General features: G+C 38.1%; 3 protein-coding genes across 4 annotated transcripts; 2 read left to right on the forward strand and 1 right to left on the reverse strand.

The window, feature by feature from the left end:
- Positions 1-2,554: 2,554 nt before the first annotated feature.
- Positions 2,555-5,639, forward strand: LOC103454978 (protein NUCLEAR FUSION DEFECTIVE 4-like). Its single transcript, XM_008394567.4, has 3 exons — positions 2,555-3,147; positions 3,833-4,776; positions 4,878-5,639. Exons 1-3 carry the CDS (start codon positions 2,812-2,814, stop codon positions 5,371-5,373), a joined length of 1,776 nt encoding a protein of 591 aa, XP_008392789.3. The 5' UTR covers positions 2,555-2,811; the 3' UTR covers positions 5,374-5,639.
- A 43-nt stretch (positions 5,640-5,682) lies between these two features.
- LOC103454979 (uncharacterized) lies at positions 5,683-11,699 on the forward strand. Of its 2 annotated transcripts, XM_008394569.4 has the most exons (3): positions 5,683-5,822; positions 6,854-6,929; positions 8,231-11,699. In XM_008394569.4, exon 3 carries the CDS (start codon positions 8,401-8,403, stop codon positions 11,101-11,103), a length of 2,703 nt encoding a protein of 900 aa, XP_008392791.3. In that variant the 5' UTR covers positions 5,683-5,822; positions 6,854-6,929; positions 8,231-8,400; the 3' UTR covers positions 11,104-11,699. The 2 variants fall into 2 exon arrangements, with proteins under 2 accessions (XP_008392791.3, XP_017177968.3); XM_017322479.3 differs by lacking the exon at positions 5,683-5,822 and having other exon boundaries at positions 6,763-6,929.
- A 14,378-nt stretch (positions 11,700-26,077) lies between these two features.
- LOC139191240 (uncharacterized) lies at positions 26,078-26,734 on the reverse strand. The gene is made up of 2 exons (XM_070811816.1): positions 26,535-26,734; positions 26,078-26,408 (listed from the first exon to the last, which is right to left on the reverse strand). Exons 1-2 carry the CDS (start codon positions 26,732-26,734, stop codon positions 26,078-26,080), a joined length of 531 nt encoding a protein of 176 aa, XP_070667917.1.

Consider the following 26,734-nt stretch of genomic DNA (forward strand, 5'->3'; position numbering starts at 1 on the left):
GCACAAAACCAGCTTGGAACAACGTAAATCCGACCGTGAATCTGCAAGAAATGTAAATAACACAAGATGTATCGTGGTTCATCCCAAGGTTTGGGCTACATCCACACTGATATTGTATTTATCTGAGAGGTGAGGGAGAGAACCTCTGAATATGAGAGGGGATGTGAGAGGGGTGAGAAGGCTTAAGAAATGGCCTCCTTTAATTGTGAGGGTGAGGAGTCATTTTATAGAATAAAGGCTCCTCACTTATTACATATTTGCCTCTTCCTTTATTACATAATTACACTTAAGTCCCCCGAGTATTTGTACGAGATCTAAATACGGAGGCCCTAAGTATGGTACAAACAAAGTAATTTGAGGTGTGTGGATATAATCTCCCTTTTTTATAATGACCATCACACCAATAAGTGGCTAGTAAGTGATGTTATCAATTAACTCATATTACAAGCCATCCATCAACAATGTATTACTGTGAATCATCGGTTCATAATATATTAACCATGTTGTGTTCACCTGCTCATATTATAATATAGGGTAAACTGCCAATTTAGTCCCTGAATTATCACCTTAGTGAAAATTAGGTCCCTAAACTATTTTTTCAGAAAAATTAGTCCCTGAATTATAAAAATCTGCCAATTACATCCCTAATGTTATATTCGAAGCTACTATATTCAATTTTTCATCAATTTAAGTCACGTTACTTGCATGTGATACACATTGGAGGGTAGATTGGTAGTTTTTCATAAAGAAATAGTGTATGGAGTTAACTTTGGAGGAGAAGTTGGTAGTTTTTCATAAAGAAATAGTGTAAGTTAACTTTTGAGGGTAAATTAGACATTAAATTTGCAACCTATATGAAATGTTAGGCACTTACAGACGAGAAAATGATGGTATTACACTCTAAAGTGTGTCAAGTGACTTAATTTGACAAAAAATTGGTTAAAATAGCTTTGAATATAATAGTATGGATGAAATTAGCAATTTCTAATGAATTTAGGGACTTATTTTACCGAAAAAATAATTCAGGGACCTAATTTTCACTGAGGTGATAGTTCAGGGACTAAATCGGCACTTCACCCTATAATATATGGATCTTTTTACTAAGTTCATGGCATAGTAATCATGTCGTTTACTCATATTAATACATGATAACACCACATGACGGTATGTCTGTCACTCAAAATATTTCATGAATAATGTAAAGTCCGACATAAAAAACCAAACATAATAAAGTACAACATACATTGAATTGTTTTCGATTCCACTACTAATAACATCGAGTCGTTTTGTAAAAGACCTCCTACCTATTAAGATACACAAACATTTAAACTGAAAATAATATTGATATTATAGTATTGTTGATCCCTCATGTTATCATTATACATACTAGCCTTCATGCGCGTGCATAAGACATTTTTTTGAATCATGGCGGGCTATGTGTGACTTACACATTTTAAATGAATAATATTAGATCATGCTAGAAGAAACCCTTCATAAACCAATCAAAGTAGATGAATCCACATAATAAAATCGATCTTTCAATTTCGATCTACATTCTATTGAATTTACATTAAGAATAGAGAAAATAATATCTAATAAATAACTAAATGAATCGCATTATTGCTAGTCCATTGTGAGGTATTAATTATAAAAAAAAATTTTAAAAAAAACATTGTACATGAAAAGGTTAAATATTAAAAATATTATTTATCACTGTATATTAAATAGTTAAACATTAAAAACACGGTTTATCACTATTTATATGACAAAAATACCCCTACCACATTTGATGCATTATTTTGGGCTGGCTTTGAAGTTTTTTTGTTTGAGGGGCATTTCTGTCCACTTATTTTTGGTGAAGTCTGTGACCTCAAAAATCATTGTTCAAAAGCCCTGCCGGCTTTATATTAAACATATATACATATATAGTCCCTTTATGCAAAGGGATCCCCATTTTTTGAAAAAATGGGGATTTGGTGTTCAACTTAGTTTGTAAGTCTCAATTCATAGATCATCATTGCAAAATTCATTCAATCCAAAATCATTTGCCTATTTAATTATCAAAATAAAATTTTATTGTTTTTTATATAACAAAGTATTTGTTAATTTTTTTGAACCTAATTAGATGACTTAAATATTTCTGATTTGGCTAATATTTTACAAGGATGATCTATGAAGTGCAACTTGAAAAATAATGGTCCGAATTATTAAAATTTGATGTAGTGTGGACCCTACAATTAATCCCTATTTTTATGAAAAAATAGAAATCCCTTCCCTTATAAATTTCCTATACATACACACACACACACAAAATGAAAAATATTTCGAAATATTTTTTTAACCGTATTTAATAAACCACATACTGTTACAATTGGTGATTATATTTTTTCAAATGATTTAAAATTATAAATACAATTATATTTTTTATATCACATTTGTATCACAATATATATAAAACTCACTTGTAGTAATGGATCTTACTTTTTTTTAGAGAGTTGATCCAAATTTGATATAAAAAATATAATAAATTCAACCGTCAACAATCACATCATATAAATTATAAAATATAATTGAAAATAGTTTATTTGTCGTTACCTTACAAAAACCACAAAGCTGCGGTGAAATCCATATTATATTTATAACAAGTACAAGCCACACAACAAAAAAACCAAACATTCAACACTGTTACTTTTCACATTCATCGAGATCTCAAATATCCCACACAGAATTGCTATGCAGCAGTAGATTCGGCTTCTCTGATCAACATCTGATCAGTGATCACCGGCCGTCGCTTTCATCTGAAACTCCAAGATGGTCCAACTCCATGGGAAGTTCAAGGCCTTCGTGAACAGCAGATGGCTGGTGTTTGTGTGTGCAATGTGGATCCAATCCTTTGCAGGAATAGGGTACCTGTTTGGGAGCATATCACCTGTGATCAAGTCCACCATGGGCTACAGCCAGAGAGAGGTGGCGATTCTTGGAGTGGCCAAGGACTGGGGGGATGCCGTGGGGTTTGTGGCTGGAAGCCTGTCTGAAATATTGCCCACCTGGGGCATTTTGGTCATTGGAGCAGTCCTCAACTTTGTTGGTTATGGCATGCTTTGGCTTATTGTCTCTCAGAGATTGCCTGCTTTGCCTCTCTGGGCGGTGAGTTAACTTGTTCAACTTCAATCCAAATCTCATCATCAAAGTCTTCTTTTGGGATCTGCTACACAGATTTTATCATAGCTCCTCTCCATATTTTTGCTAGGATTCCAGTTTTTGTTTTTATGATTGGTTTTAGATGTTCGGGACTGCTTCTGAAAGGGTTAAAAGTGTTTCTATATCATAAAAGCGCTTTCTGGAGACGTAAGGGGCCTTCCTGCTTCTTTAGGAAACACTTCCAATTGTATTTTTAGGAAGCACTTGGATTTTTAATAAAATTTCAAACATGTTTCTAATAATAGAACTTATGACAAAAGTGCTTGTGAGTATAAGTGATTCCTACAAGTACAGTCTTGAATGAGCCTGATATCTGATTTGGAAAGGATATACATCGACAAAATTTTCTACTGGTAAATCAAATGACTGTTCATTTTGTTGTCTTGTACTCTTTGTTGTACTGTTGAAATTCATATATTGAAATTTGCCATTTTTATCACAAAAGAAAATAACACAAAATTGAGTTTGTGTGTATTCAGTTGGCATTGTTGTAGTCTTCCTAGTGTTGTTTTTTCTTTGCATAAACTGTCATACAGATTGTATTCATGTCGAATCCGTGTAGTCTTCTGCATTTTTGTTGTGAGCAGAATTGCTAACCAGGTTTTATTTTTCATTTTCTCCTTCTGTGCAGCTCTGCATTTTTATATTTGTGGGAACAAACGGAGAGACGTTCTTCAACACAGCAGCATTGATATCATGTGTGCAGAACTTCCCGAAAAGCCGGGGTCCTATAGTCGGGATCCTAAAAGGCTACGCCGGTTTGAGTGGCGCGATATTGACTCAGATTTACGCAATGATCAACTCCCCTAATGAATCATCAATGCTTTTTATGATTGCAGTCGGCCCATCAATGGTTGCCATTGCTCTGATGTTCATTGTTAGGCCTGTGGGAGGCCACAAGCAAGTAAGGCCATCTGACAATTCAAGCTTCCTGTTTACTTACAGCATTTGCCTTGTTCTGGCAGCTTATATGTTGGGAGTTTTGCTTGTCGAGGATTTAGTCAACATAAGTCAACCTTTGATCACATTGTTTGCAGTTATCCTAATCATTCTCATTCTGCTTCCAATTGTGATCCCCGTCATGCTGGTTTTCTTTTCCGAGCCAACACATTCGATGCAGGAGAGCCTTCTCATTGAATCGCAGAGTGAAGAAGCTGGAAAATCTGAGCAGGACAAGACTGAGGTCATTTTTAGTGAGGTGGAGAGTGAGGTGGAGGATGATAAGTCCCTGGAAGTGAACTCGCTTTCAGTGTCCGAAAGACAGAAGAGAATTGCTCAGCTGCAGGCTAAGCTGTTACACGCAGCTGCAGATGGAGCAGTGAGGGTTAAGAGGCGAAAAGGCCCGCGTAGAGGAGAGAATTTCACCTTGATGCAGGCATTGGTAAAGGCAGATTTTTGGCTCATAGTATTTTCCTTATTTCTGGCTGCTGGATCTGGCTTGACAATTATTGACAACTTAGGTCAGATAACTCAGTCACTTGGTTACAATGATTCGAGTATTTATGTTTCCATGATCAGCATTTGGAACTTTCTTGGACGCGTTGGGGGCGGTTACGTCTCTGAGATTATAATAAGGTGACATAATGTGGAGCCATAAAATTGAGTATTTTTTTTCCTTACACACATTTCGCACGATGATTTACTAGTCCTCATGTGCATGTTTGTTCTTTTACCAGAGATTACGCTTACCCTAGACCCGTGGCAATGGCGGTAGTTCAGGTCATCATGGCATTCGGGCTTTTCTACTATGCCATGGGATTTCCAGGGCAGATTTATGTGACAACTGTGCTGGTAGGACTTGGTTATGGTGCTCACTGGGCAATTTTACCAGCTGCAGCCTCAGAGCTCTTCGGGTTGAAGAGTTTTGGGGCCTTGTACAATTTTCTTACAATGGCAAATCCCGCTGGTTCTCTTATATTCTCAGAAGTGATTGCTAGTGGAATATACGACCACTACGCGAAGGAACAAGCTACGCTCAGACACCAAATTTCAGGTTCAATGCTCATAAAACCCCTCCGCGATGAGGACTCACTCACTTGTGTTGGCACTATATGCTATTCCATCACTTGTGGAATACTCTCAGGACTCTGCATTGTTGCATGTGTCTTAAGTTTAATCGTTGTTTACCGGACTAGGAGGGTTTATACGCAGCTCTATGGATCGAGCACTTGAGCTGCGAAAGCAAAAGGGCAACTGGATACCTACGGCGATCAGCACATTGCGTCTGAAAGGCCTTTCTTCCTACGAATCCAAGTCCCCTGTGGGGATTTTTCTCTGAACATTAAATGGAATTCTTTTCTTCTCTCTTTTACAACGGAAGAACAATTCGAAAGATTTGCAGAATATTTTTTCCGATTGATTACGATCTGCCATGAGAAATTAATAATGTTTCAACTTCTTGATATTTATATGTAAACAACAGATGCGGTTGCAGAAAAGGTACAATCTTTGTCATGGAAATCTTTTGTTAAAACAACATCAATAGCTTCAAAAGGCTGAGATTTCTTGAGGTTTAAGGAAAGATACCTCGAAAGTGAAGCCCATTAAGCGGCCCAAAATCCAGTAGAAGGCTAAAAAGCCCACAACGTCTGATGGGCTTGGTCTTCTGTTAGTCTAATAAGGTAATTTTCTTACATAATATGGCTAGTTTTGCTGGTTCCACGTCAGCATGAACTGGTTTTTTTGGGTCCAAATAAAATCTACATGCATGCATATCTACCGAGAGAATCTGAGGTGGCATACAGTGGATTATGTTTGCCACAAAATCTACACTGTATTTACAAACCCATTGATATATTAATTAAGTTTTAATTTAATTCAAATATATCGTTATAAGGAGCGATATTCGTGTGTCGTTTATTTAACATGCAACCTTGCGAAGCTAGTTACGGCTAATCTTTGAGCGCTCCTTTCAAATAGATGCGTTATAAATTGATCAACAACTTAAAAATGTGACTGAAAAATATAATACTTAATATAACATCGAAGAAAATAAAATAAATTTACACAAAACATATAGTAAAACAAGATTACATGTTGATTTTCTTGTATTCCTAGTAAAATTTTCCATATTAGGTAAAAATAAATATGGGAATATAGGAAAGTTGCAACCATGTAAACCAAAAATTAGGCCAATTGCAGCAATGGTCACTATATTTAATTGAGATTTCACATTTGTCCTTCTAAAATTTTTGTTTCGCTTTCTACATGGACGAAAGTGAAGTCTCAAATAAACTAGGACCATTCTTGCAAATCGGCGCAAAACTTAACCATGGTTAGGGTTTTAAAATGGCCAAGTGGGCATGATTTACAAAAATTGAAACTGCAGCGATGGTCGTTATAGTTTATTTAAGATTTCACTTTAGTATTTTTTTCGTTTCACTTTCTACAAGGTCAAAATTGAAATCTCAGGTAAACTATAGGGACCGTCGTTGCAATTTAGCCACAAATTTAACCCTAGGTAGGATTTTAACCTTTTGGCCAACCAATGGTTAGGTGGCATCATTTTACAAAAGCCGATGCTACCTATATATATGTGTGTGTGTGTGTGTGTGTGTGTGTGTGTGTGAAAAAAAACGTGCATGCAAAATCTCCTCAGCTATTGAAAGAATTTAACCAAATAAAAAATTGGGATTACTTGAATTTTGATCAGGGCGAACAGAGGGCGAGCATAAGAATTTTGCGGAGAATTCATCAATGGCGTATCTGCGATCACAAAATTGAAATGGGTAAATTTCATCTCTCTTATATATATCTGTTTGTATATGGTTTCACTGTGGCACGTATGGAATTTTTTTTTTTTTTTTTGCCCTTTTTTCTCATAAATTCTTAGTAATGCTAGTAAATTTCTAGGGTTTTAGGCAAAGCTACTGAAATTGGGCAGGTAGAATGTGTAATTTGAACTCTTATTGGCAGCTGATTTGGATTGTTTGCATGTCTGTTTGTTTGTGCGGGTTTTGCATATTTCATCATATATCATCAGATTTTAGTAAATTTGAGAACGGGATATTTGGTTTTTGTTCTTAAATTTTCAAATTTGGAGCTTGATTTTTCTGTTTGGATTTTAATTTTTGTTCATTTGAAGTGTTTGATAGCTGAGATTTTACTTCTAAGAGAAATTCTCATTTGGTCTTGTGATGAATTGTGGGAAACGAAAACTTGGAATTCAGATATATACATACACCCTGTGATCTGTCATTAGGTTTACAAGCGTTTCGCGGGAACAAAATAGGCCGTTGGGATTTTATTTTACTACCTCTTGTTGATTGGGGTCATGATTTTTCTGATTAGTGGCTGAATGTGAAATGTGTGTGGCATTGCAATCCGTAATGTACTTTTCTTGATTAATCCTTTGTTAATTTGGAGTTCAGTGTTTAACTTGTTGATTTTATGAGACATGATTTCCCGCGTATTTTGTTTGATCGTTGAATTGAGTATTAAAGATTTGGTAACTGATATATCTTTGGAAGATTGGATAACTGAATGTGAAATGTGTGTGGCATACAAATTCTGTGATTCTCAATGTACTTATGGTTATTCATCCTGCATTTATTTGGAAGTTCAGCGCTTTAACTTGTTGAATTTGGTGGATACATGATTTCCCGCGTACTTTGCGTTGAATTGAGGATTCTAGATTAGGAGGTGTTAAAGATTTGGTAACTGATATATCTTAGGGACATTCTATAACTGAATGTGAAGTTTGCGTTGCATTGCAATCATATGATTCTCAATGTACTTTTGTAATTCATCCATTGTTTATTTGGAAGTTCAGCGCTTTAACTTGTGAAATTTTGTGGACATGTGATTTCCCGCGTATTTTGTTTGATCGTTGAATTGAGTATTCTAGATTAGGTGTTAAAAGATTCGGTAACTGATATATTTGAGGAAGCATTCATTAGCTCTTTTTTTCTAGGTTTGTAGTCGTCTTTGATTAATCATGGCTGTACTGCTTGGGATAATCTTTGTGTATTTAATTAATATCTGAGTTCAATTAGTTTCCTTATTGTGGTTTTCTGTTTTCTGATTGCAGCTGCTACAATACGAAGTAACTTCTTAATGAGGTGTGGAAATATCGGGTGTTAGATAAAAACAATACCCGGGTTTATTCTTGTTCGCAACGTGGAAACGTGACGGCCTACCAATAAAAGAAGTACCAAAGGAAATAACGTGGGCAGATACCGAGTCACCAACATCGTGAAAATGGAATGTAATAAAGACGAGGCCCTCAGGGCGAAAGAGTTCGCAGAGTTGAAGTTTACAGAGCGTGATGTCTCTGGGGCTCTAAGATTTGCTTTAAAGGCCCATACCTTGTATCCCGAGCTTGATGGTCTTCCTCAACTTTTGACAACTCTTCATGTTCACACCTCCGCTCAGAAGGAAACAAATGGGGAGACCGATTACTACAAGGTCCTCAGTGCAGAACCGTTGGCTGACAAGGACACAATCCGAAAGAAATACAAGAGACTGGCACTCTCTCTCCACCCAGATAAAAATAAATCTGTAGGCGCAGACGGTGCTTTCCAAATTGTTAATGAAGCCTGGACTTTGTTGTCTGATAAAGACAAGAGATTTCTTTATGACCAGAGGCGGAGCTTAGGATACATGCTTGAAAGAGTTCCAGATGGCAACTTTTCTGCAGCAACTAGTCAGAATGGTTTTCATACCTCCTCCAACTATAATCATTCAAACGGAAGGGATCAGTGGAGTGCAACCTATACCGAGCATGTTACAGCAATGAGTCAGAATGGTTTCCATACCTTCTCCAACTTTAATCATTCAAACGGAAGGGATCAGAGGAGTGCTTCTTACCATAATAGAGCAACAAGTCAGAATGGTTTATATACCTCCTCCAACTACAATCATTCAAACGGAAGAGATCAGAAGAGTGCTACTCATACTGAGCATGTCACAGCAATGAGTCAGAATGATTTCCATACCTCCTCATACTATCATCATTCAAACCGAAGGGATCAGAGAAGTGCTACTCATACCAATTCTATTAGACCTCCTTCTCCACCAAAACCGACATTTTGGACTGTGTGCAGTAGTTGCAAGATGCAATTTGAGTATCTTTGGACTTATCTGAACCAATACCTTCTGTGTCACAACTGCCGTCAGCGCTTTTTAGCTTCTGAGACACCAGCCCCCAAAATGCCCAATGGTAGATCAACTCCATGGGTTTCCTACTTTCAGCGAAAGGGTTCTAGGCAGCATAACAGAACCAAGAATACATGTGCTCCAGGAAGTTCACAGACTGCTACCATTAATGTGAAGTTAGCAGGAAATTCTGGAGTTGACACATCAACAAAAAAATTTCCGGCAGGCAAAGTCTTCAAACCGGCAAGTTTTGAAAGTGGGCAATTACGAGGTTCCTGTGCTGGTCAAACTGCAAGTGACGTTCGCCCAGGATTTGGGGAACTGAAGAGAGGGCATGAAGAGGTGGTTCTAAATAAGGAGGCGCATAAGTGGAATCGTGAAGCTTGTAAGAAAACAGATGCTGCCTTAGCGTCTGGGTCTCTTGGCGCTGCTTCCAGTTCCGTACCCAAAGAGAGGCCTAAAAAGAAAAGGCATCTGAGCAGGCAAGAGATGGGAACTCAAATGGGAATAGCAAATGGAGGAGTTGCTATGAAAAGTGTATTCGGACCGTACAAGGGTAGTGTTGGTACAGGAAGGTTTGATGTAGCTGCAGTGGATAGTGTCTTGATAGAAATGGCTAAGAAGGAAATTTCCCAGAAGCTTAAAGTGTGGAAGGAGGCTGCTGCACCGAAGACTTCATTTACATCAAAAAATGCAGATAATAACCAGGTGAAAGAGAAGCCAAAGGAAGAAGCTGGCCTGCGTGGTGTTAAAATTAGTGTTGCAGGATGTAGGGCATTTGTGAATCCCAAGAAGTCTTTCCTTTCCAATTCTCATGTTGACACTGATGTCGAGGAAGCTAATACAGTGGCAATGACTGTTCCAGACCCTGATTTTCATGATTTCGACAAGGATCGTACAGAAAAGTCATTTGGTAGCAACCAGGTTTGGGCTGTCTATGATGAAGATGATGGCATGCCCCGTTATTATGCCATGGTTCACAGTGTGATATCATTGAAACCATTCAAACTTAGCATGAGTTGGTTAAATTCGAAAAGTAACAACGAAATTGCTCCACTAGATTGGATTGCTTGTGGTTTTCCTAAGACTAGCGGGGAACTTCGGATAGGGAAGCATGTAGTCTATAAGAATCTTCCTTCTTTCTCACACAAGGTGGTTAGGTGGAGAAAAGGCAAAAGAGGAGTTGTCTGCATATATCCAACAAAAGGAGAAGTGTGGGCACTATATAGGAACTGGTCTGCTGTTTGGAACGAGCATACCCCAGATGACGTTATTCACAAATATGATATGGTGCAACTGCTTAATGATTACAATGAGGAGCAAGGTGTGACAATTATCCCACTGGTTAAAGTAGCTGGTTTCAAAACAGTGTTCCGCCAACATTCGGACCAAAGTAAAATCATGAAAATTCCAAGGGAAGAACTCTTTCGTTTCTCTCATCAGGTCCCTTCTATCACGCTCACCGGTCATGAAGGTCACAATGTTCCGAAGGGATGCTTGGAGCTTGATCCTGCTGCTACTCCGTCGGAACTGCTTCAGGTGGAATCAGAAGAACATGAAGATGACATGGAGGTGACAGGTGAAGGATGTAATGGTGAAGATCCAGTGGGATTGTCGAAAAGCACCAAGGAAGAGGCTGTGGTGGATAATGGCAAAGCAACTACAGAAACGGGCTTGATAGAAGAGGCTGAGAAAAAAGATTTGCAAGACATGATGAAGAGGGGGAAGGAACCCCAAGGGCCGAAGTTGCTAGTGTATAGTCGGAAACGTTTCAGGAAATACAAAAGGAAGGGTGCTGAATGCTAAGTGATTGCAGCTTTAGTGGACTCGTCATCAACAGAAGTAGAAGACTTACAATCTCGTATCCACCTGTGGAACTGAAGGTTCATCCCCTTTTACTGCATCTTCTTCTCCAGTTGGGCAGGGCAGTTATCATGAGTTGCAAGACTGAGGTATATCGCTTTTAGTTCTCTTATCTTTACATTGATGGATCCACAGTTTTGTCCAAAGGCGTGCAAATGCCCTTGAGACCAGTTTCAGTTGTATTTTCAATTTGAACCACAGTTTAGGAGCTTTTACTTTCAAAGTTTTAATACCCGGGGAAGCACTCTTTTTTTTCTTTTTTTTTTTTTTTTTTTTTTTTTTTTTTTTTTTTTTTCTTAGTTTTTGTTGTTGCAGCTGGTCGAAAATGCAGACCTCGGAGCTGCTAGATCTTTTAAATGGTATACTGAAAAATGGTTTATAGGGTTTGTTTTCTGTGTTAGACCAAACTTGGATAAACTCTTGAGCCAAAGCAGAAAGAGTAAACTGAATGAAATTTTCAGGTTCCTCATTCTACTTGCTCTTGATTGCTATTCCCATGTTTTTATCATATACTTGATTCTTGATCATATTACATTTCAGCATTTCGCATTCACTTATGAGGGATTTCGAAACCGAATCACGTTATTTGTCTTGTAAATGTTTTAGTCGGTTTCTACAGGTCTTGTGTTTTTCAATGAAAATACTAAGATTGCAGGAACCCTGGTAAAATCCCTTTGTGTTTTTCACTTCTTACATTTTGCCTGTACAATCCATAGCTTTGAGTAAATAAATGGTACTAAAAACTGAGTTGTAGAATACTAACACTAGATGAGACCATTATACATAAGGTCTTATGTTTTCGTGAGAGCTGTCCTAAGAATGACGGAAATTTCGATAGAGCAGTTCTCACACCAGAAAACGTCGTTGGCATTGCAAATGACAAAAACATCCTTGGCGCTGCAAGTTTTTCTTTAGAAAGTTTCAGAGTGTCTTACAATACAGCAGTGCACGAAAACTGGATACGACACTCTCATTCTTGTTGTATGTATTATAATATAATACGCAGCATTGTTTTGTTTAATAATGTTTGTATAAAGTAAGAGACAGCAGACATCACATCAGTCAACTACAAAGTGTTTGCTTTTGCACATTGGCTTATAAATCTATTTTTTAATAGTCGACGGCCAGAACTGTGCAGATAGTTTTTTGAGAAATTTTTCTTTACGCCTGAAACGTGGTTTGGTACATTAATATATTTGGTGGGTTAGATGTGATATGATATGATTAATTAAAATGAATTTGAATTCAATTTGTATTTGTTGTGTCAAAATATGAGATAGGCATGATTGAATATGATGAGCTATGAATTCACAATAGAATATGTTATCTAACCTATCATCTAGCCCACCAACTAATCCCTATTATAACAATTGGTTGGAATTTTTATTTTGTTGTAAGCCTATTTAATTGAGCGATCTAAGGTTTAGAGAGAGAGGGAGGTCGGCCACTTTAGAGAGAAGAGAGATTGATTTAATTGTGAGGTGTGTTTGATTCACCCCATTGTGCCTTTATTTATAGTAGTTAGAAGGGTAAATACATTTCCCTTTATGATTACAACATTTAATAGGTAATCTAATCATAATAGGAATATATAATACTTTCCCATATTCTGTAGGATTTACACAATCACATTCATATTCTAAATAGAACTGCAACACTCCCCCTTGAGTGTGTAAATACTCAACAAACCATCGCATCAGATCTTCAGCAGAGAAGGTAGAATAGTTGATGAAGTCATCGGCACAACGGATCATCGCGAGTCTCAAATTTAATTTGAAGTATGCATTTGTAAAAACTCACAAAACCTCGCTATGGTAAAACCCAAGAAATGGGGAAAACCCATAGACTAAGGAGAAAAGTAAGAAAATATGCATAATGTCTAAAACAATCGTCAAACTAAACGAATGTAGTGAACTTAATGGAGTATGATCATCTCAAAATGGGTGCCTCGTTAAAACCTAGTTAGGTAGCAAAAACCCAGTGGGAAAAATGCTCCTAATCGTAGGGAAAAAAAGTACATTAAGATCATGTGAGTATGCTTCTAGATACTCCCCCTGAGTTAGACATAACTTCTTAAATAAGAGAACTACAAGCGATTTAATTCTGATAATTTACGCATACCGATTCCTTGGACGAGCTTCTGAAATGTAGACTTGGGCAACGACTTGGTGAAGAGATCGGCCAGGTTGTCCTGGGAACGGATTTGCTTGACTTCAATGTTCTGATGTTGCTGCTGCTGGTGTGAGTAAAAGAACTTTGGCGCTGTGTGCTTGGTGTTGTCTCCCTTGATGTATCCCTTCTTTAACTGCTCGATACATGCTGCATTGTCTTCAAAGATCGTCGAAGGAAGGTCAACGACTGATGTAAGACCACTAGTGCTTCGAATGTGTCCCATCACTTCTCTCAGCCAAAAGCATTCACGCGATGCTTCATGTAGGGCGAGAATCTCAGCATGGTTAGATGAAGTCGCAACTAGCGTTTGCTTGGTAGACCTCCAAGAAATAGCGGTGTTTCCAACGGTAAAGACATAACCCATTTGAGAACGTGCTCTAAGTGGGTCAGACAGATATCCAGCATCTGCGTAACCAACAAGGCGAGAATCAATCCTAGATCCATAGAGGGCGACAACACTAGGAGATTTATGGGTATAGAACAAGCCCAAATCCGTAGTACCCTTGAGGTAGCGGAAAATGTCTTTGACACCATTGCAGTGCCTGCGTGTAGGCGAATTGCTGTATCTAGCCAATAGATTCACAGCGAATGAGATGTCGGGTCTAGTGCACTGAGCCAAGTACAATAAAGCACCAATTGCACTTAGGTAAGGAACTTCGGGTTCCAAAATCTCTTCCTCATCCTCCTTTGGACGGAAGGGATCTCGTTTAGCATCTAGAGTCCGAAAGATCAGGGTGTGCTGGAAGGCTTAGCTTTATCCTCATTAAAGCGACGTAACACCTTTTGGGTGTAGTTCAATTAATGTACTAAGATTCCATCTGAACAATGCTCGATCTCCAGGCCAAGGCAATATCGAGTTTTCCTAAGATCCTTCATCTCAAATTCCGATTTCAAGTGTGCAGCAATTTCCTCAAGCTATTCAGGAATACCAATGAGGTTCATGTCATCGACATAAACTACAACAATTACAAATCCGAAATGTGACTTCTTTATGAACACGCATGGGCATAGTTCATTGTTCACATAGCCCTGACTTGTCAAATATTCACTCAGACGGTTATACCACATCCGCCCGGATTGTTTCAATCCGTAGAGTGACCTCCTCAACCTAATTGAGAGAGTGTTCCGTGGTCTAGAACTATTTGAGCCAGTCAATGGAAGTCCTTCTGGAACTTTCATGTATATTTTCGTATCTAGATCCCCGTAGAGATACGCGGTTACCACGTCCATAAGCTGCATATTCAATTTTTCAGAAACTACCAAACTGATAAGGTAGCAGAACGTTATAACGTCCATTACGGGGGAATATGTCTCCTCGTAATCAATTCCAGGGCGTTGAGAGCAGCCTTGCGCTACGAGGCGTGCTTTGTATCGCACTATTTCATTCTTCTCATTACGCTTCCTCACGAAAACCCACTTGTAGCCAACATGCTTCACGTGTGGTGGTGTAGGGACGACAGGTCCAAACACTTTACGTTTCGTGAGCAAATCAAGTTCGACCTGGATTGCTTGTTTCCAGTTTGACTAATCGGTTCTACGTCGGCATTCATCGACGGAACGTGGTTCAATGTCATCGCTAAGCATGATGTCAATAGCTACTGAGTACGAGAATGCGTCGTTGACGATCATCTCATTCCTATTCCAAACCTCATCCAATACTGTGTAATGGACCGAAATCTCGCGATTCTCGGGAGGCCGTCATGTTTCATCTGAAGCATCACCGTAATCTAGAATAACCTCATGCGTTGGAACGGATGAGTCAGCGATGGTCGGATTCAAACTAGGGTCACTAGTTGGTGTCATTTTCCTCTTCCGAGGTTGTGAATCCTTTGAACCAGGAGGTCTGCCACGCTTCAAGGTCGGAGCAGATGATTAGCTAACCATCAATGTACCATGCCGTGTGGAGGGTGCGGCCTCCCCAGCTTCGGGGACGGCTCGACCTTCCCAGACGGGCTATTGATGTACACGGGGTACATCTATCCTTGCAGGTGTGTTTGCAGCGGGTATATGTGATCTTGTCACCTTTGCTAGATCATTAAAAGCATCCGACATGCTTTGAGCAATGCTCTGAAGATCTATAATTCGTCGCACCTCAGTTTCAGACTGGGCAGTGCGGGGATCTAAATGAGATATAGTGGGAGCATACCACGATAATTCGCGGCGTTCTACAGGAACGTTAGCATGCTTATCTCCCCCTAACGATGGGAAGACTGTCTCATCAAAGTGACAATCCGCAAAACATGCGGTAAAGAGATCTCCTGTCAAGGGTTCTAAGTATCGAACAATTGATGGCGAATCATAACCGACATAGATTCCATTTTTCTCTGAGGACCCATTTTGGTACGTAGCGGCGATGCTATTGGCACATAAATTGAGCACCCAAACACCCGTAAATGATTGACGTCAGGCTCGTATCCAGTGACCAACTGTAACAGTGAATGTGGTTGGGTAGTGATGGGCCTCAAGCGGACCAACATAGCTGCGTGCAATATTGTATAGCCCCAGGCAGATACCGGCAGTTTGGTTCTCTTAACCAAAGGTCGAGTTATCAATTGAATGCGCTTTATGAAAGCTTATGCCAGGCCGTTTTGTGTGTGAACATGGGGCATAGGATGTTCTACATTAATCCCTACTGACATGCAATAATCATCAAAAGTCTGTGACGTAAACTCTCCAGCATTATCCAGTCGAATCGACTTAATCGGATAATCAGGGTGGTGAGCCCTTAGCTTAATGATTTGAGCTAGGAGTTTAGCAAACGCGGCATTGCGTGTGGACAACAAGCAAACATGTAACCATCTTGTCGATGCATCAACCAACACCATAAAGTATCTAAATGGTCCGCAGGTTGGTTGGATAGGTCCACAAATGTCCCCTTGAATCCTTTGAAGAAATTTAGGAGGGTCTTGATTAATCTTTGTATGGGAAGGTTGAGTATTCAACTTCCCTAAAGAACACGTTATGCATGGCGGGACTCCAACGTGTGGATGTAACTTATGCCCGTGTGAAGATTTGAGGATACGGCGCATCATGTCACGTCTAGGATGTCCTAAACGGTCATGCCAAAGCAACAAAGTGTCCTGGAACTCAGGCATAGAGCCGGCCACACTGTGGGCCTCTATGCTACGAATGGTTGTGATGTACAACCCACTCGGCAGACGTTCCAACTTTTCGTGAATATGCTTCTGGCCATATTCGTATGAAGTGATACAAAGAAATTCAGAACCATGATCTTCAATGGTTTCAAGATGATATTTATTATCTCGAATATCTCTAAAACTCAGCAACGTTCTTCCGGAACGTGGAGAATAGAGTGTCTCCTTAATGGTCAAGATTGTACCATTAGACAACATGATACGTGCCTTTCCGTATCCTTCAATCAGGTTGGATGAGCCTTAGAAAGTTGTCAAATGAGCTTTCTTGGGTATGAAGTTAGTAAAATAGTGTCGTTCACGCAAAATGGTGTGCGTAGTTGCACTATCTGCCAGACAACTAACTTCCCCACTAGAGATACCTAGAAATAAATTGATTGAATTGGTCACATGCATAAATATAAGTCCATTCATTCAATTAAGCAATTCGAGAAAATAATATCCACTCCAATAACAATCCATAATTCAAAACAAACCAAACCAAACAAATAATTCCAAATACATAGAAAAATTGTTCAAAATTAAACCATAAACCTAGCAAAATAGGGGGTAGGGGACGGCCACTCCTAGTGGTTCAGCCACTAGGGGCTACTGCCCTAAAACATGTCTAATTTAGTCTTCCATAGGTGCTAATGCCTCCTGGAAGTCTGATATCTCCATTGATGTGGTTGCATCGTCCGGATGATCCACATGTGCAAAGTTAGACTCACGATGGGAATGATACTTGGCAATAGCCTCAGGGGAAGCTCGGCATACGCGTGACCAATTATCCTTTGATCCACAACGATAGCACATATCCAGTTCAGTAGAAGCGGCCTGAACGGGAGCTTTGCCCTTGTTCTTGAAGTTTGGGACCTTAGGTGTGAGTGGTGGATGATGCTGGGTCGCAATTCTTCCCTTAGGTGCAGCACTCTATTGACCTTGGGCCCGTGGTTGGGTATGCCGCCCATTTCCACGACCACGATGGTTCTTTCGTCATTTATGGCTGCTAAAATTGGTCGCATACGCTTCAGACGTAGCGTTTGAGCCAGTGGGTCAAGCTTGATGATTCCTCATCAAAAGCTGGTTCTGCTTTTCAGCAATAAGTAAAACAGAGATCAAATCCGGAAACTTGGTGAATATATGTGCCCTATATTGTTGCTGCAGGCAAGGAAGAAAATATCGGTAATATCGGAAATATCGGTAGTCCGAAAACACGGAAATATCGATGGAAATATCGGGATAATATCGATATCGATAAAAATTACATGGAAACCACGGAAATTGTAAGAAAAACTTGGAAATTTTTATTGAAACTTTGCAGGATGTTTATTTAGTCAATTATCTATTAGTTTATCACAAAAAATTGGAAGGAAATGCATTGCATGATGGATTTAACTGATTTAAGTTGATTATACAGCGAGCTGGCAAACACTGTGAGTGTAGAAAATATGTAGTAATTAATGAAAAAAAGATTAAACACACCATAATCATTTATATATAATGATTTACTACAATATTTTACACTTTATACATTGCAGGGTAAGATACATGAGTGATTTAGAATCTTGATGAAACCACCATTACTTTTTATCTTGTCAAAAGTTGTAAAAGTTGTCAAGAGTCAGAGACAGAGAGTCAGAGACAAGGTTATGAATTAAGGAAAACTAATGAAAAGGGCTTGAAAACTTTGAGTTTTAACGATAAGGACAAAATAAATGGTAAAATGAATAGTACCAAGATTGATTTTTTAGTGTAAAAATGTGGTTTTTCATTAAAGTGAACAGTACCAGGAGTTTTTTTGTTAAAGTTCCCTATGAATTATTTGAATGCTTTTTTTTTTTTCTCACACGCCACCACACACATACACAGAGTCAGAGACTCTCACACGCCACCACACACGCACACAGAGACATTTATAAAATATATGTTTAATTTAAATAGGTTTAAGAATTATGTGGATCGTCGGATTGGTTGAGATTTAATCTCAACCGTCCAATCCAACTTAAGTTTTTCAGTCCTCTCCTCTCCGTCTCTCATTCTGAATCTCTTATTCACAGACACGCACACACATTCTTGAACTCTCTCAAGTCTGAACCCAATCTCATCTCTCTCAGTCTCGATTTCCCAATCTCATCTCTCTCAGTCTCGACTCCACAGTCGTCGAGATGCCATCGTCATCATCCAAGAGTCACTGCAGAAAAAAGGGGCGCCGTTGTCGTCAGAAGTAAGGAGGCGCCGTCGTCGAGACTCTTGCCTCTCCTTCTGTAGAAGTATGAAGGAGGCACCGTCGTTGTCATCCAAAAGTTGTCGACGTTGTTGTTATCCAAGAGTCGCCGCAGAAGATTTGACAACGATTCTGCATCGTATACTGAGTCCAATGGTTTCGATAGTCGCAACTCCTCTCCAGCGAAGCTCCAGGGAGCGGAAGGAACGAAGCAGTCGTAGAAAAAGCAGCCGCCGGAATGAACGATGAGATTTCTGGGTTGATTTCAAAATATAAGGTTTTATTTCGATTTTTTTTTCTGGGTTGATTTCTAGGGTTTGTCAAGATTGGGGTTGAATCTGTTTTGATTGTTTCTTGATCTGCAATTGGAACAAGATTGGGGTTGATTTCTGGGTTAATTTCTAAAATGTCGCGATAATATCGGTAATATCGCGATATTATCGATAATATCGATAATATCGCGATATTTTGACGAAAACTTATTGGATGTGTGTGGAAATATCGGACTCCGAAAAAAACGATAATATCGGCGAAATATCGCCGATATAATCAATTTTTTATACCCTGGCTGCAGGACAATATTGGTGGCATGGAAGGTCGAATAGGTATTCTCCAGGAGATCTAATTCGGTTAGTTCCACTTTGTAGAATTTCAACAAAGAACGGATTCTACAAACTTCAGAGTTGTATTCATTCACGGACTTAAAATCTTGGAAGCAAAGATGCTGCCAGTCGTGTCTTGCTTCAGGCAAGTATATGTCTTTCTGGTGATTGAAACGGTCAGCCAGAGCAAGCCAGAGGGTGCGTGGGTCTTCCTCAGCGAGATACTCAGTCTGCAATGCATCATGGATGTGTCTTCGAATGAAGATCATTGTAGTAGCCTTCTGAGCTTCGTCGACAGGTTTGTCGGCAATAGGTGTCTCAATGGTGGCTCTAATACCCTTTGCAGTGAGATGGAGCTTCACGTCTTGAACCCACTTTAGATAATTTCTTCCAGAGACTTCGAGAGCGGAGAAATCGAGCTTGTTCAAGTTCGACATATCTCTAAAACAGAGGGAAAAACGTGATTAGTCATATGGTAAGCCATAGACATATATCGTAGAACATACATGTTCTATAGACATGTATTAGTTTAATTTATGCATGAAAACTTCAGGTTTCATATGGTATGTTTTGAATGAAAACTTCAGGTTTCAAAGGCACTAATTTTGAAACTATAGGTTCAAATTAGTTTTATGAACGATTAGTTCATAATGAGAGGTTCTTGCAAGAAACACATAATGCAATATACTAACTAAGTGTAGTGGATTTGAGTTGGCTTCGGGAACTTAAGTGTGAGAGCTTCGGTACTACGAAAGTATGTGACGGTTCAAAGTATAAAAATAAATTATTGAATCGTTAATGTCCAAAAGTGATCTTCAGGTCAATAATTTTGGATTCATTATCAAATTAGTGGACTGCATGTCACTTTTAATTAATTCAATAAATCGGGCCATACAGGGTCGATTGTAAAAGCAAATAATATTACCATACTGGTTAAATTATTTAAAATGCTAAAATAATAGCTTGTGGGTGGAAAAATGCCCCAAAATAATTTGGGCATGGGTGTCGTGGGTAAGGGAAGGCACGGGGTGCCTTGAGTAAAAACGACAGGGCCTAGGGTATGGTTGCAGGCCACGGGAGGGACAAAACCCCCAGCTGTAGCAGGTTTAGGTGTTTTGGTCCAAGGGGTCACGGGGGTAAGCCCAAGGCTTGCGGGTTGGTCACGCAGGGAGCCCAGCGAAGCTGGGGCCTTGATTTTGTGGCTCAAGAGGCCCAGCCCGAGGGTTGGCTTTGTGTGCCTTGTGTGCATAAGGCGCCCAGCAGAGGGCTGGCAGGTTTTGATGCAGGCCGAGAAAGGCCATGGGCTGCAGGCCCAGCAAAGAAACCAAAATCAGGTCGAAGCCTGTTTTCCTTTTTGGCACAGGGATGGTGCGATGCACCAAATCCCATTCCCCCTTTTTTTTTCAATTCCTTTAGGTTTTAGGAAAAACCTAATATGCTTCTAATTTAATTTTATACATTGACTCACAAATTCCACATAACAATTTAATTGTGCGATGCATGAAACAAATATATATAGTGACAAATATATGAACATATACAATATATGTATCGGAAGGAAAATATAAACATAGGGGGTTCATGCATCATGGGCAATGTTTTCATGCTTCATGGGTCGTTTCAAATATCTTCCTTTATTTTAAGCGTACCTGAGCAACAGAAAACGAATAAGCCTTTGAATGTGGTAGATGATAGCCTCCTCCTACGATGCTTCAGTTCCTCAGCTTTTAGCAAGAGCGTGCTGATAACGTGTTGTAGGCCTATTTAATTGAGCGGTCTAAGGTTTAGAGAGAGAGAGGGAGGCCGGCAACTTTAGAGAGAAGAGAGATTGATTTAATTGTGATGTGTGTTTGATTCACCCCATTGTGCCTTTATTTATAGTAGTTGGAAGGGTAAATACCTTTCCCTTTATGATTACAACATTTAATAGGTAATCTAATCCTAATAGGAATATATAATACTTTCCCATATTCTCTAGGATTTACACAATCACGTTCCTATTCTAAATAGAACTGCAACATATTTTTATTTTTCAAATTTCTAACTAATTATATTATTACACTTAGTGTACCAAACCACGTGTCCTACACACTGAAAAATCCCTCGTCTTTTGCCTCAAACTGATATTGATGCAATGCCATATGGAATTTGTTAAAAGAAGGGGATTTGTTTTTTATCAATAAAAAGAAAGAAGGGATCAACTTTTTCAATTGAAAAAAAAATGTGAATATATTTAATTTGTGAAATTAGAATTGGAATTTACATACACTTATATCATGCACTAATCCCTATGACATAGCTAGAATTTTCAAATAATAAGGTCATAATATCAATCAAAAAACTTTATTGGACCATTTCGTCGAGCACCTAATCGGCACCTACCAATTTCTGTCAACATATGCTAAAAGTTTATACCAATATATGTTGACAATTACTATTATTTGTAGAGGTTTGTCGAGGGTGGATGCAATATAATGTGGAGTAAAATCAAAGATTGACAAGGCTTTTCATCTAAAGTATTTCATGAGCACTTAATGCACACAATAGAGGCACAAAAGAAGAGAGAAGAGAAAGACAATTATGATAGAATAAAATAGAAGAAGTAGGAGGATGAGGTTGTAATTTACTTTGCCTTAGCTGTTTATAAGGATCACATACAATACACAAACAAATATACATGGAGTTTTTAAAGTTGTTAGGGGTCAAGGACAACAAATAACCCCATGCTGGCTCTGCCATTGAATGCAAGCATAAGAGAGATTGACGTATGTGATAGAATGTTTTGAAGTTTTAATAATAAAAGAAGTGACTTTTGCACTCTTACTTTTTTTTCTCATAGCACATCTCTATTCATTTTTTTGTTTTTGTTTTTGAAAGTGAATAAATCAAAGAAAAATCAACGAGTATAAATAAACCAGGATGTGCAAAACAAAAAAGATCGGTGTTCGAAAATCATTTCCAAATAAAAATCCCTCTACATTGTATTTCATTTCTTCCAAGATACTAAACTCCTTTGAGCGAGACGTTTGTGTATAAGAGCAAGTCTACCAAGGACATTTAGGCTGGCAACCAGCCTAAATGACATGGCGTGATCTGGGCCGTCCAATCCAGCGATCAACAGTCCACATTTTTCCGCCCAAAAAATTTATAAAAAAATTGTTAAAAATTATTCCACCTTACACCATAAAAAAATTGTTAAAAAATTTATAAAAAAATTGTTAAAAATTGTTAAAATTATTAAAAAATTATTAAAAATTGTTAAAAAATACAGAATAAACTTTTTTTCTATAAATACCTAACCCTCATATTCCACCTTACATCACATTTCAATATTTTCAACACTTTCTACCAAAGCTTTCATATACTTTTTGTGTGAAAAAATGGTTACGTGGAAGCTCATCGAAGATGTTACGTTGTGTGAATGCTGAGTTGAAGTCACTCATGACCTAATTGCGGGTAATGAGATGGAGTTGTGAGAAATGTGGAGTAGAATTACGGAAGCGTTTTGCGCTGTACATGGAAAAGATGCCAGAAGTAGTCAAGGTCTTCAAGGGTATTGGAAAAAACTCAACATATCCTTCACTTGTTGGAAAAACGCTCTCTCGATTGCTTCCAGTAATTTGCGTAGTGGGACAAGTTTAGTGGATCAAGTGACAATATTTTTATTTATTTATATGTATTCCACCCACATCAATATTTTAATTTATTTATTTGTGTTACACCCACATTTTATAATATTGTCTTATCCCACGTTTTGTAGACAATACAAGCACAAGCATTCTATAATTCGAAGAACCACGACAAATCATTCAACAAATGGGAATGTTGAGAAATTGTCAAAAATTGTCCCATATACAAAATTGTGCCAACAATAGGGGTGGGCATAAAAACCGCCAAACCGCAAAACAGCATCGAACCATATGAAAAAAAAACTAAAAATAACCGTGTTGACCGGAAAAGTCAACTTTGAGTCAAAAACCGAACTGAACCGTTCAAACCGGTTAATGTTCCGATTTCGAATGATCAAGAACCAGCCAGAACCGAACCGAATCACTTTATTAATAATAAATAAATAAATTATATATACACACATGCCATGGTATAATAGGTTGAAAAATTAGTTTTACCAAGTTGTAAAAGGCTGCAATTTAATAGAAGCTAGAATTTTTTTTTTTTTGTGCAACTGCATGTTCTATCTAATATCTTATGAAAGTGTTCTAATTTTTGTGCAGTATACTGAACAAATTGACCCCTGAGAAGTTTGACATTCTCAAGGGCCAATTGATTGATTATGGAATTACCACTCCAGATATTTTAAAGGTTTGTATTAACTAAATGTCTTTGAAAACTTCTTACTCCATACTAAGCTATTACTTTCCTGCTAATGAGCTTGAGGGTTCAATTTGAATTGCAGGATGTTATCTTTCTGATATTTGATAAGGTTGTGCTGGAGCCAACCTTTTGTCTTATGTATGCACTTTTATGCTCATATCTTAATGCAATACTTCCTCCTTTCCCACCTGAGAATGTTGGTGGGAAAGAAATCACGTTTAATTTATGTTCAGGGAACTTGAAAGATCACATCATGTAATGTTACCATTCCTCACTTTGAATATTTCTTTTTACTTGCTGCTGTTGTGTTGTATGCAACTTTATATAATCAGTTTTAGAAGATGTTTTTTTTTTTTTGTTGAAAAGTTTTAGAAGATGTATTTGAATACATGATGATTTGGTGTTCAAATAATTTAGAATTCGGAACCATAAACAGCAAGAACTGAATCGGAACCAGTGTAGACTGAACCGTAAGGTTATAGTAATAAATTTAACCAGAACCGCACCTAACCGAACCGTTTTTATTTTCCAATTTCGGTTTTGGTTCTGATTTAGGGGTGGAACCGCACCATGCCCACCCCTAGCCAACAATTCAAGAAGTTGTCATGCACGACGTCCCTCTACATAGTTCGCCAAAACCAGACACGACCGCACAGGAAGAAGACACATTTGAAGAAGTGCCAAAATGTAGGGTTGGGTTCCGTTTTTTGCCAAAACCGAAACCGAACTGAAATTTTTGTTCGGTTCGGTTCTTTTTTTTTCGATTCTGTTTCGGTTTTTTTTTTTTTTCAAAAAATGAAAAAAATTGAAATCTTAAATTTTAACATCTCCAACACAATCATAACATATATATTCTACCTAGAATCAGAGACAATGAAAATAAACATTTAAAGTTCAACTAGAATTATAACATAAAGGTTTTTTTTTAATATTTTTTGTTTAAAGTTTAACTGTAAATAGATTTTTTTTTTAGAAAAGTAAAATTTTCTACCATTTTCTTCACACATGAACTCTTAACTATGAATAATATAAAGAGCGGGTATAGGTTGGTGGGCATGGGTTGAATTAATTTATCACGATAGTACGTACAATGAGAGCATTATCATACCATAACCCACTTTGAACCAACGATTATGCTCTCTTTGTATGTATTATCGATCATTTAGTAATGTAATTTACTATTTAGTTGGCATAAGTAATATCAAAAGGGAAAACACTTAATCAAAACCAATACATGATCACTACATATAACAATAAGCAATGAAGTACTAAATAAGCATGCAAATACTTGAAGCAAGAAGCCAGATTAAACAAGAATAAGGAACTAACTGTACCGGGTCAGGAGTTAGCACCATTTTGGTATCACTATTTTAGGTCCTGCTTTTTTATACAACTTATTCCTTGTAAATAGGAAAAGTAGCAGATGCATTTGGTACATTTCTGATTTTGGCAACACATTGGGCTTACAAATTGGTTTTTAAAAAATAATACCCAAAACAAATAATTAAATAAATAAAATTAAAAAAAATTAATTTAATTAATTCGGTTCAGTTCGGTTCGATTTTTTCTGTTTTGGTTTTTTTCAGTTTTCGGTTTTTTGAACCCACCTCTACCATAAAGGACGCCCAAAGAAGTGCCGAAGACTCAGCCGACTTGTCGGTCCCTAAGGCCTCAAGGTAAAAAGACGGCAAAGAAACAAGGGAGTTCTTCCAAAAATGACTACACAAAACATATGGACGAACTTGCTTACCAAGGTGAACTGAACATGGCGCGGGAAGCGGCTAAAGATGAGGAAAAAGCTGCTACTATGGTAGCAATATTAGAAGCTACTGAGATACATGATGCGACGGCTGAGAGACAAAGAGAAATACTTGATCGAGAAAATGAGATGATTAGAGAAGCACTTAATCGAGAAAATGAGATGCTTAGAGAATAAATGATGGCTCAAGCAGATTGTGACATTATGAACAAACCTCTAATAGGACTGTCTCCGAATTCAAAATATTTTTGGACATCGAAAAAAAGAGACGTGGTACGAAGGAGGCGTGCAAGTGACCCAGAAACAAGTCGAGGGGGTTCGAGCTACACAAATCCTAACAACAAAGATCCTAGCACCACATATCCTAGCTGCACAGACTTTGTATAATTTCGTATTTATTTGTAGTACTTTATTTAGTTTTGTCTTAATTTTTAGTACTTTGTGTAATTTCATCTTTATTTGTAGTACGTTATGTAATTTCTTATTTATTTGTAGTACTTTATGTAATTTTTTATTTATTTGTAATAATAAATGTAATTTCTTAAATATTTTTAGTACTTTATTTAAACACACCACATAAACTTAAAAGAACGCACGAAATAAAATTACATAAACGAAACCAAATAAACTTAAAAAAACACACGAAATAAAATTACGTAAACCAAGAACTATATTCTTCCACCACAAACTCCTTTTAATTATCTTCATTTTGTTGCAATCTCCACTGGTGCTCAATTAAGTCACTTTGACGGGTACAATGCCAGTATGGCTCTTGCATTGAAGTGTAACGCTCAACTATCAATTGATTATAACGTTCATCCCGTTCCAGTGGCTCGTGTTGCATGGGATCTTCGGTGCCGTCATGAGCACAATAGATATGTGTTCTTGAGTTGTTCATTGTGTCCGGCTCGTATTCATCAACGGCATCATAATCATACTTATATTCCACAATCATGTTGTGGAGAATGATACACGTCATCATGATGGATTGAAGAGCCTCGACATCAAACATTCTGGCAGCTAACCTGACAATTGCCCAACGAGCTTGCAAGATACCAAAACAACGCTCTACATCTTTCCTACACCCCTCTTGACATTGTGCAAAATGTTTTTCTTTTTCACTTTGTGGATGTGGCACTATTTTGACAAACGTTGTCCACCTTGGGTAAATGCCGTCTGCAAGGTAGTACTGTCTTTCGTATCTATGGCCATTGACCCAATATATGACTCTGGGTGCTTTTCCTTGCAACATTTCGTGGAAAACTGGAGATTGGACAAAGACATTTAGGTCATTTTGAGCTCCTCGAACACCAAAAAATGCATGCCAAATCCATGTATCAAATGAAGCCAT

The sequence above is a fragment of the Malus domestica genome, chromosome 14, assembly GCF_042453785.1.
Source record: "Malus domestica chromosome 14, GDT2T_hap1".
Taxonomy (NCBI): Eukaryota; Viridiplantae; Streptophyta; class Magnoliopsida; order Rosales; family Rosaceae; genus Malus; species Malus domestica.

What these genes read in the sequence shown, in the direction of transcription:
- LOC139191240 (XM_070811816.1), bottom strand. Translation starts at nt 26,734, where the DNA reads ATGGCTTCATTTGATACATGGATTTGGCATGCATTTTTTGGTGTTCGA. An exon ending in ATTTACCCAAGGTGGACAAC is followed by an intron (nt 26,409 to 26,534) that starts GTTTGTCAAAAT and finishes GGCAATTGTCAG; the next exon opens with GTTAGCTGCCAGAATGTTTG.
- LOC103454978 (XM_008394567.4), top strand. Translation starts at nt 2,812, where the DNA reads ATGGTCCAACTCCATGGGAAGTTCAAGGCCTTCGTGAACAGCAGATGG. An exon ending in CTGCTTTGCCTCTCTGGGCG is followed by an intron (nt 3,148 to 3,832) that starts GTGAGTTAACTT and finishes CCTTCTGTGCAG; the next exon opens with CTCTGCATTTTTATATTTGT. An exon ending in GTCTCTGAGATTATAATAAG is followed by an intron (nt 4,777 to 4,877) that starts GTGACATAATGT and finishes TTCTTTTACCAG; the next exon opens with AGATTACGCTTACCCTAGAC.
- LOC103454979 (XM_008394569.4), top strand. Translation starts at nt 8,401, where the DNA reads ATGGAATGTAATAAAGACGAGGCCCTCAGGGCGAAAGAGTTCGCAGAG.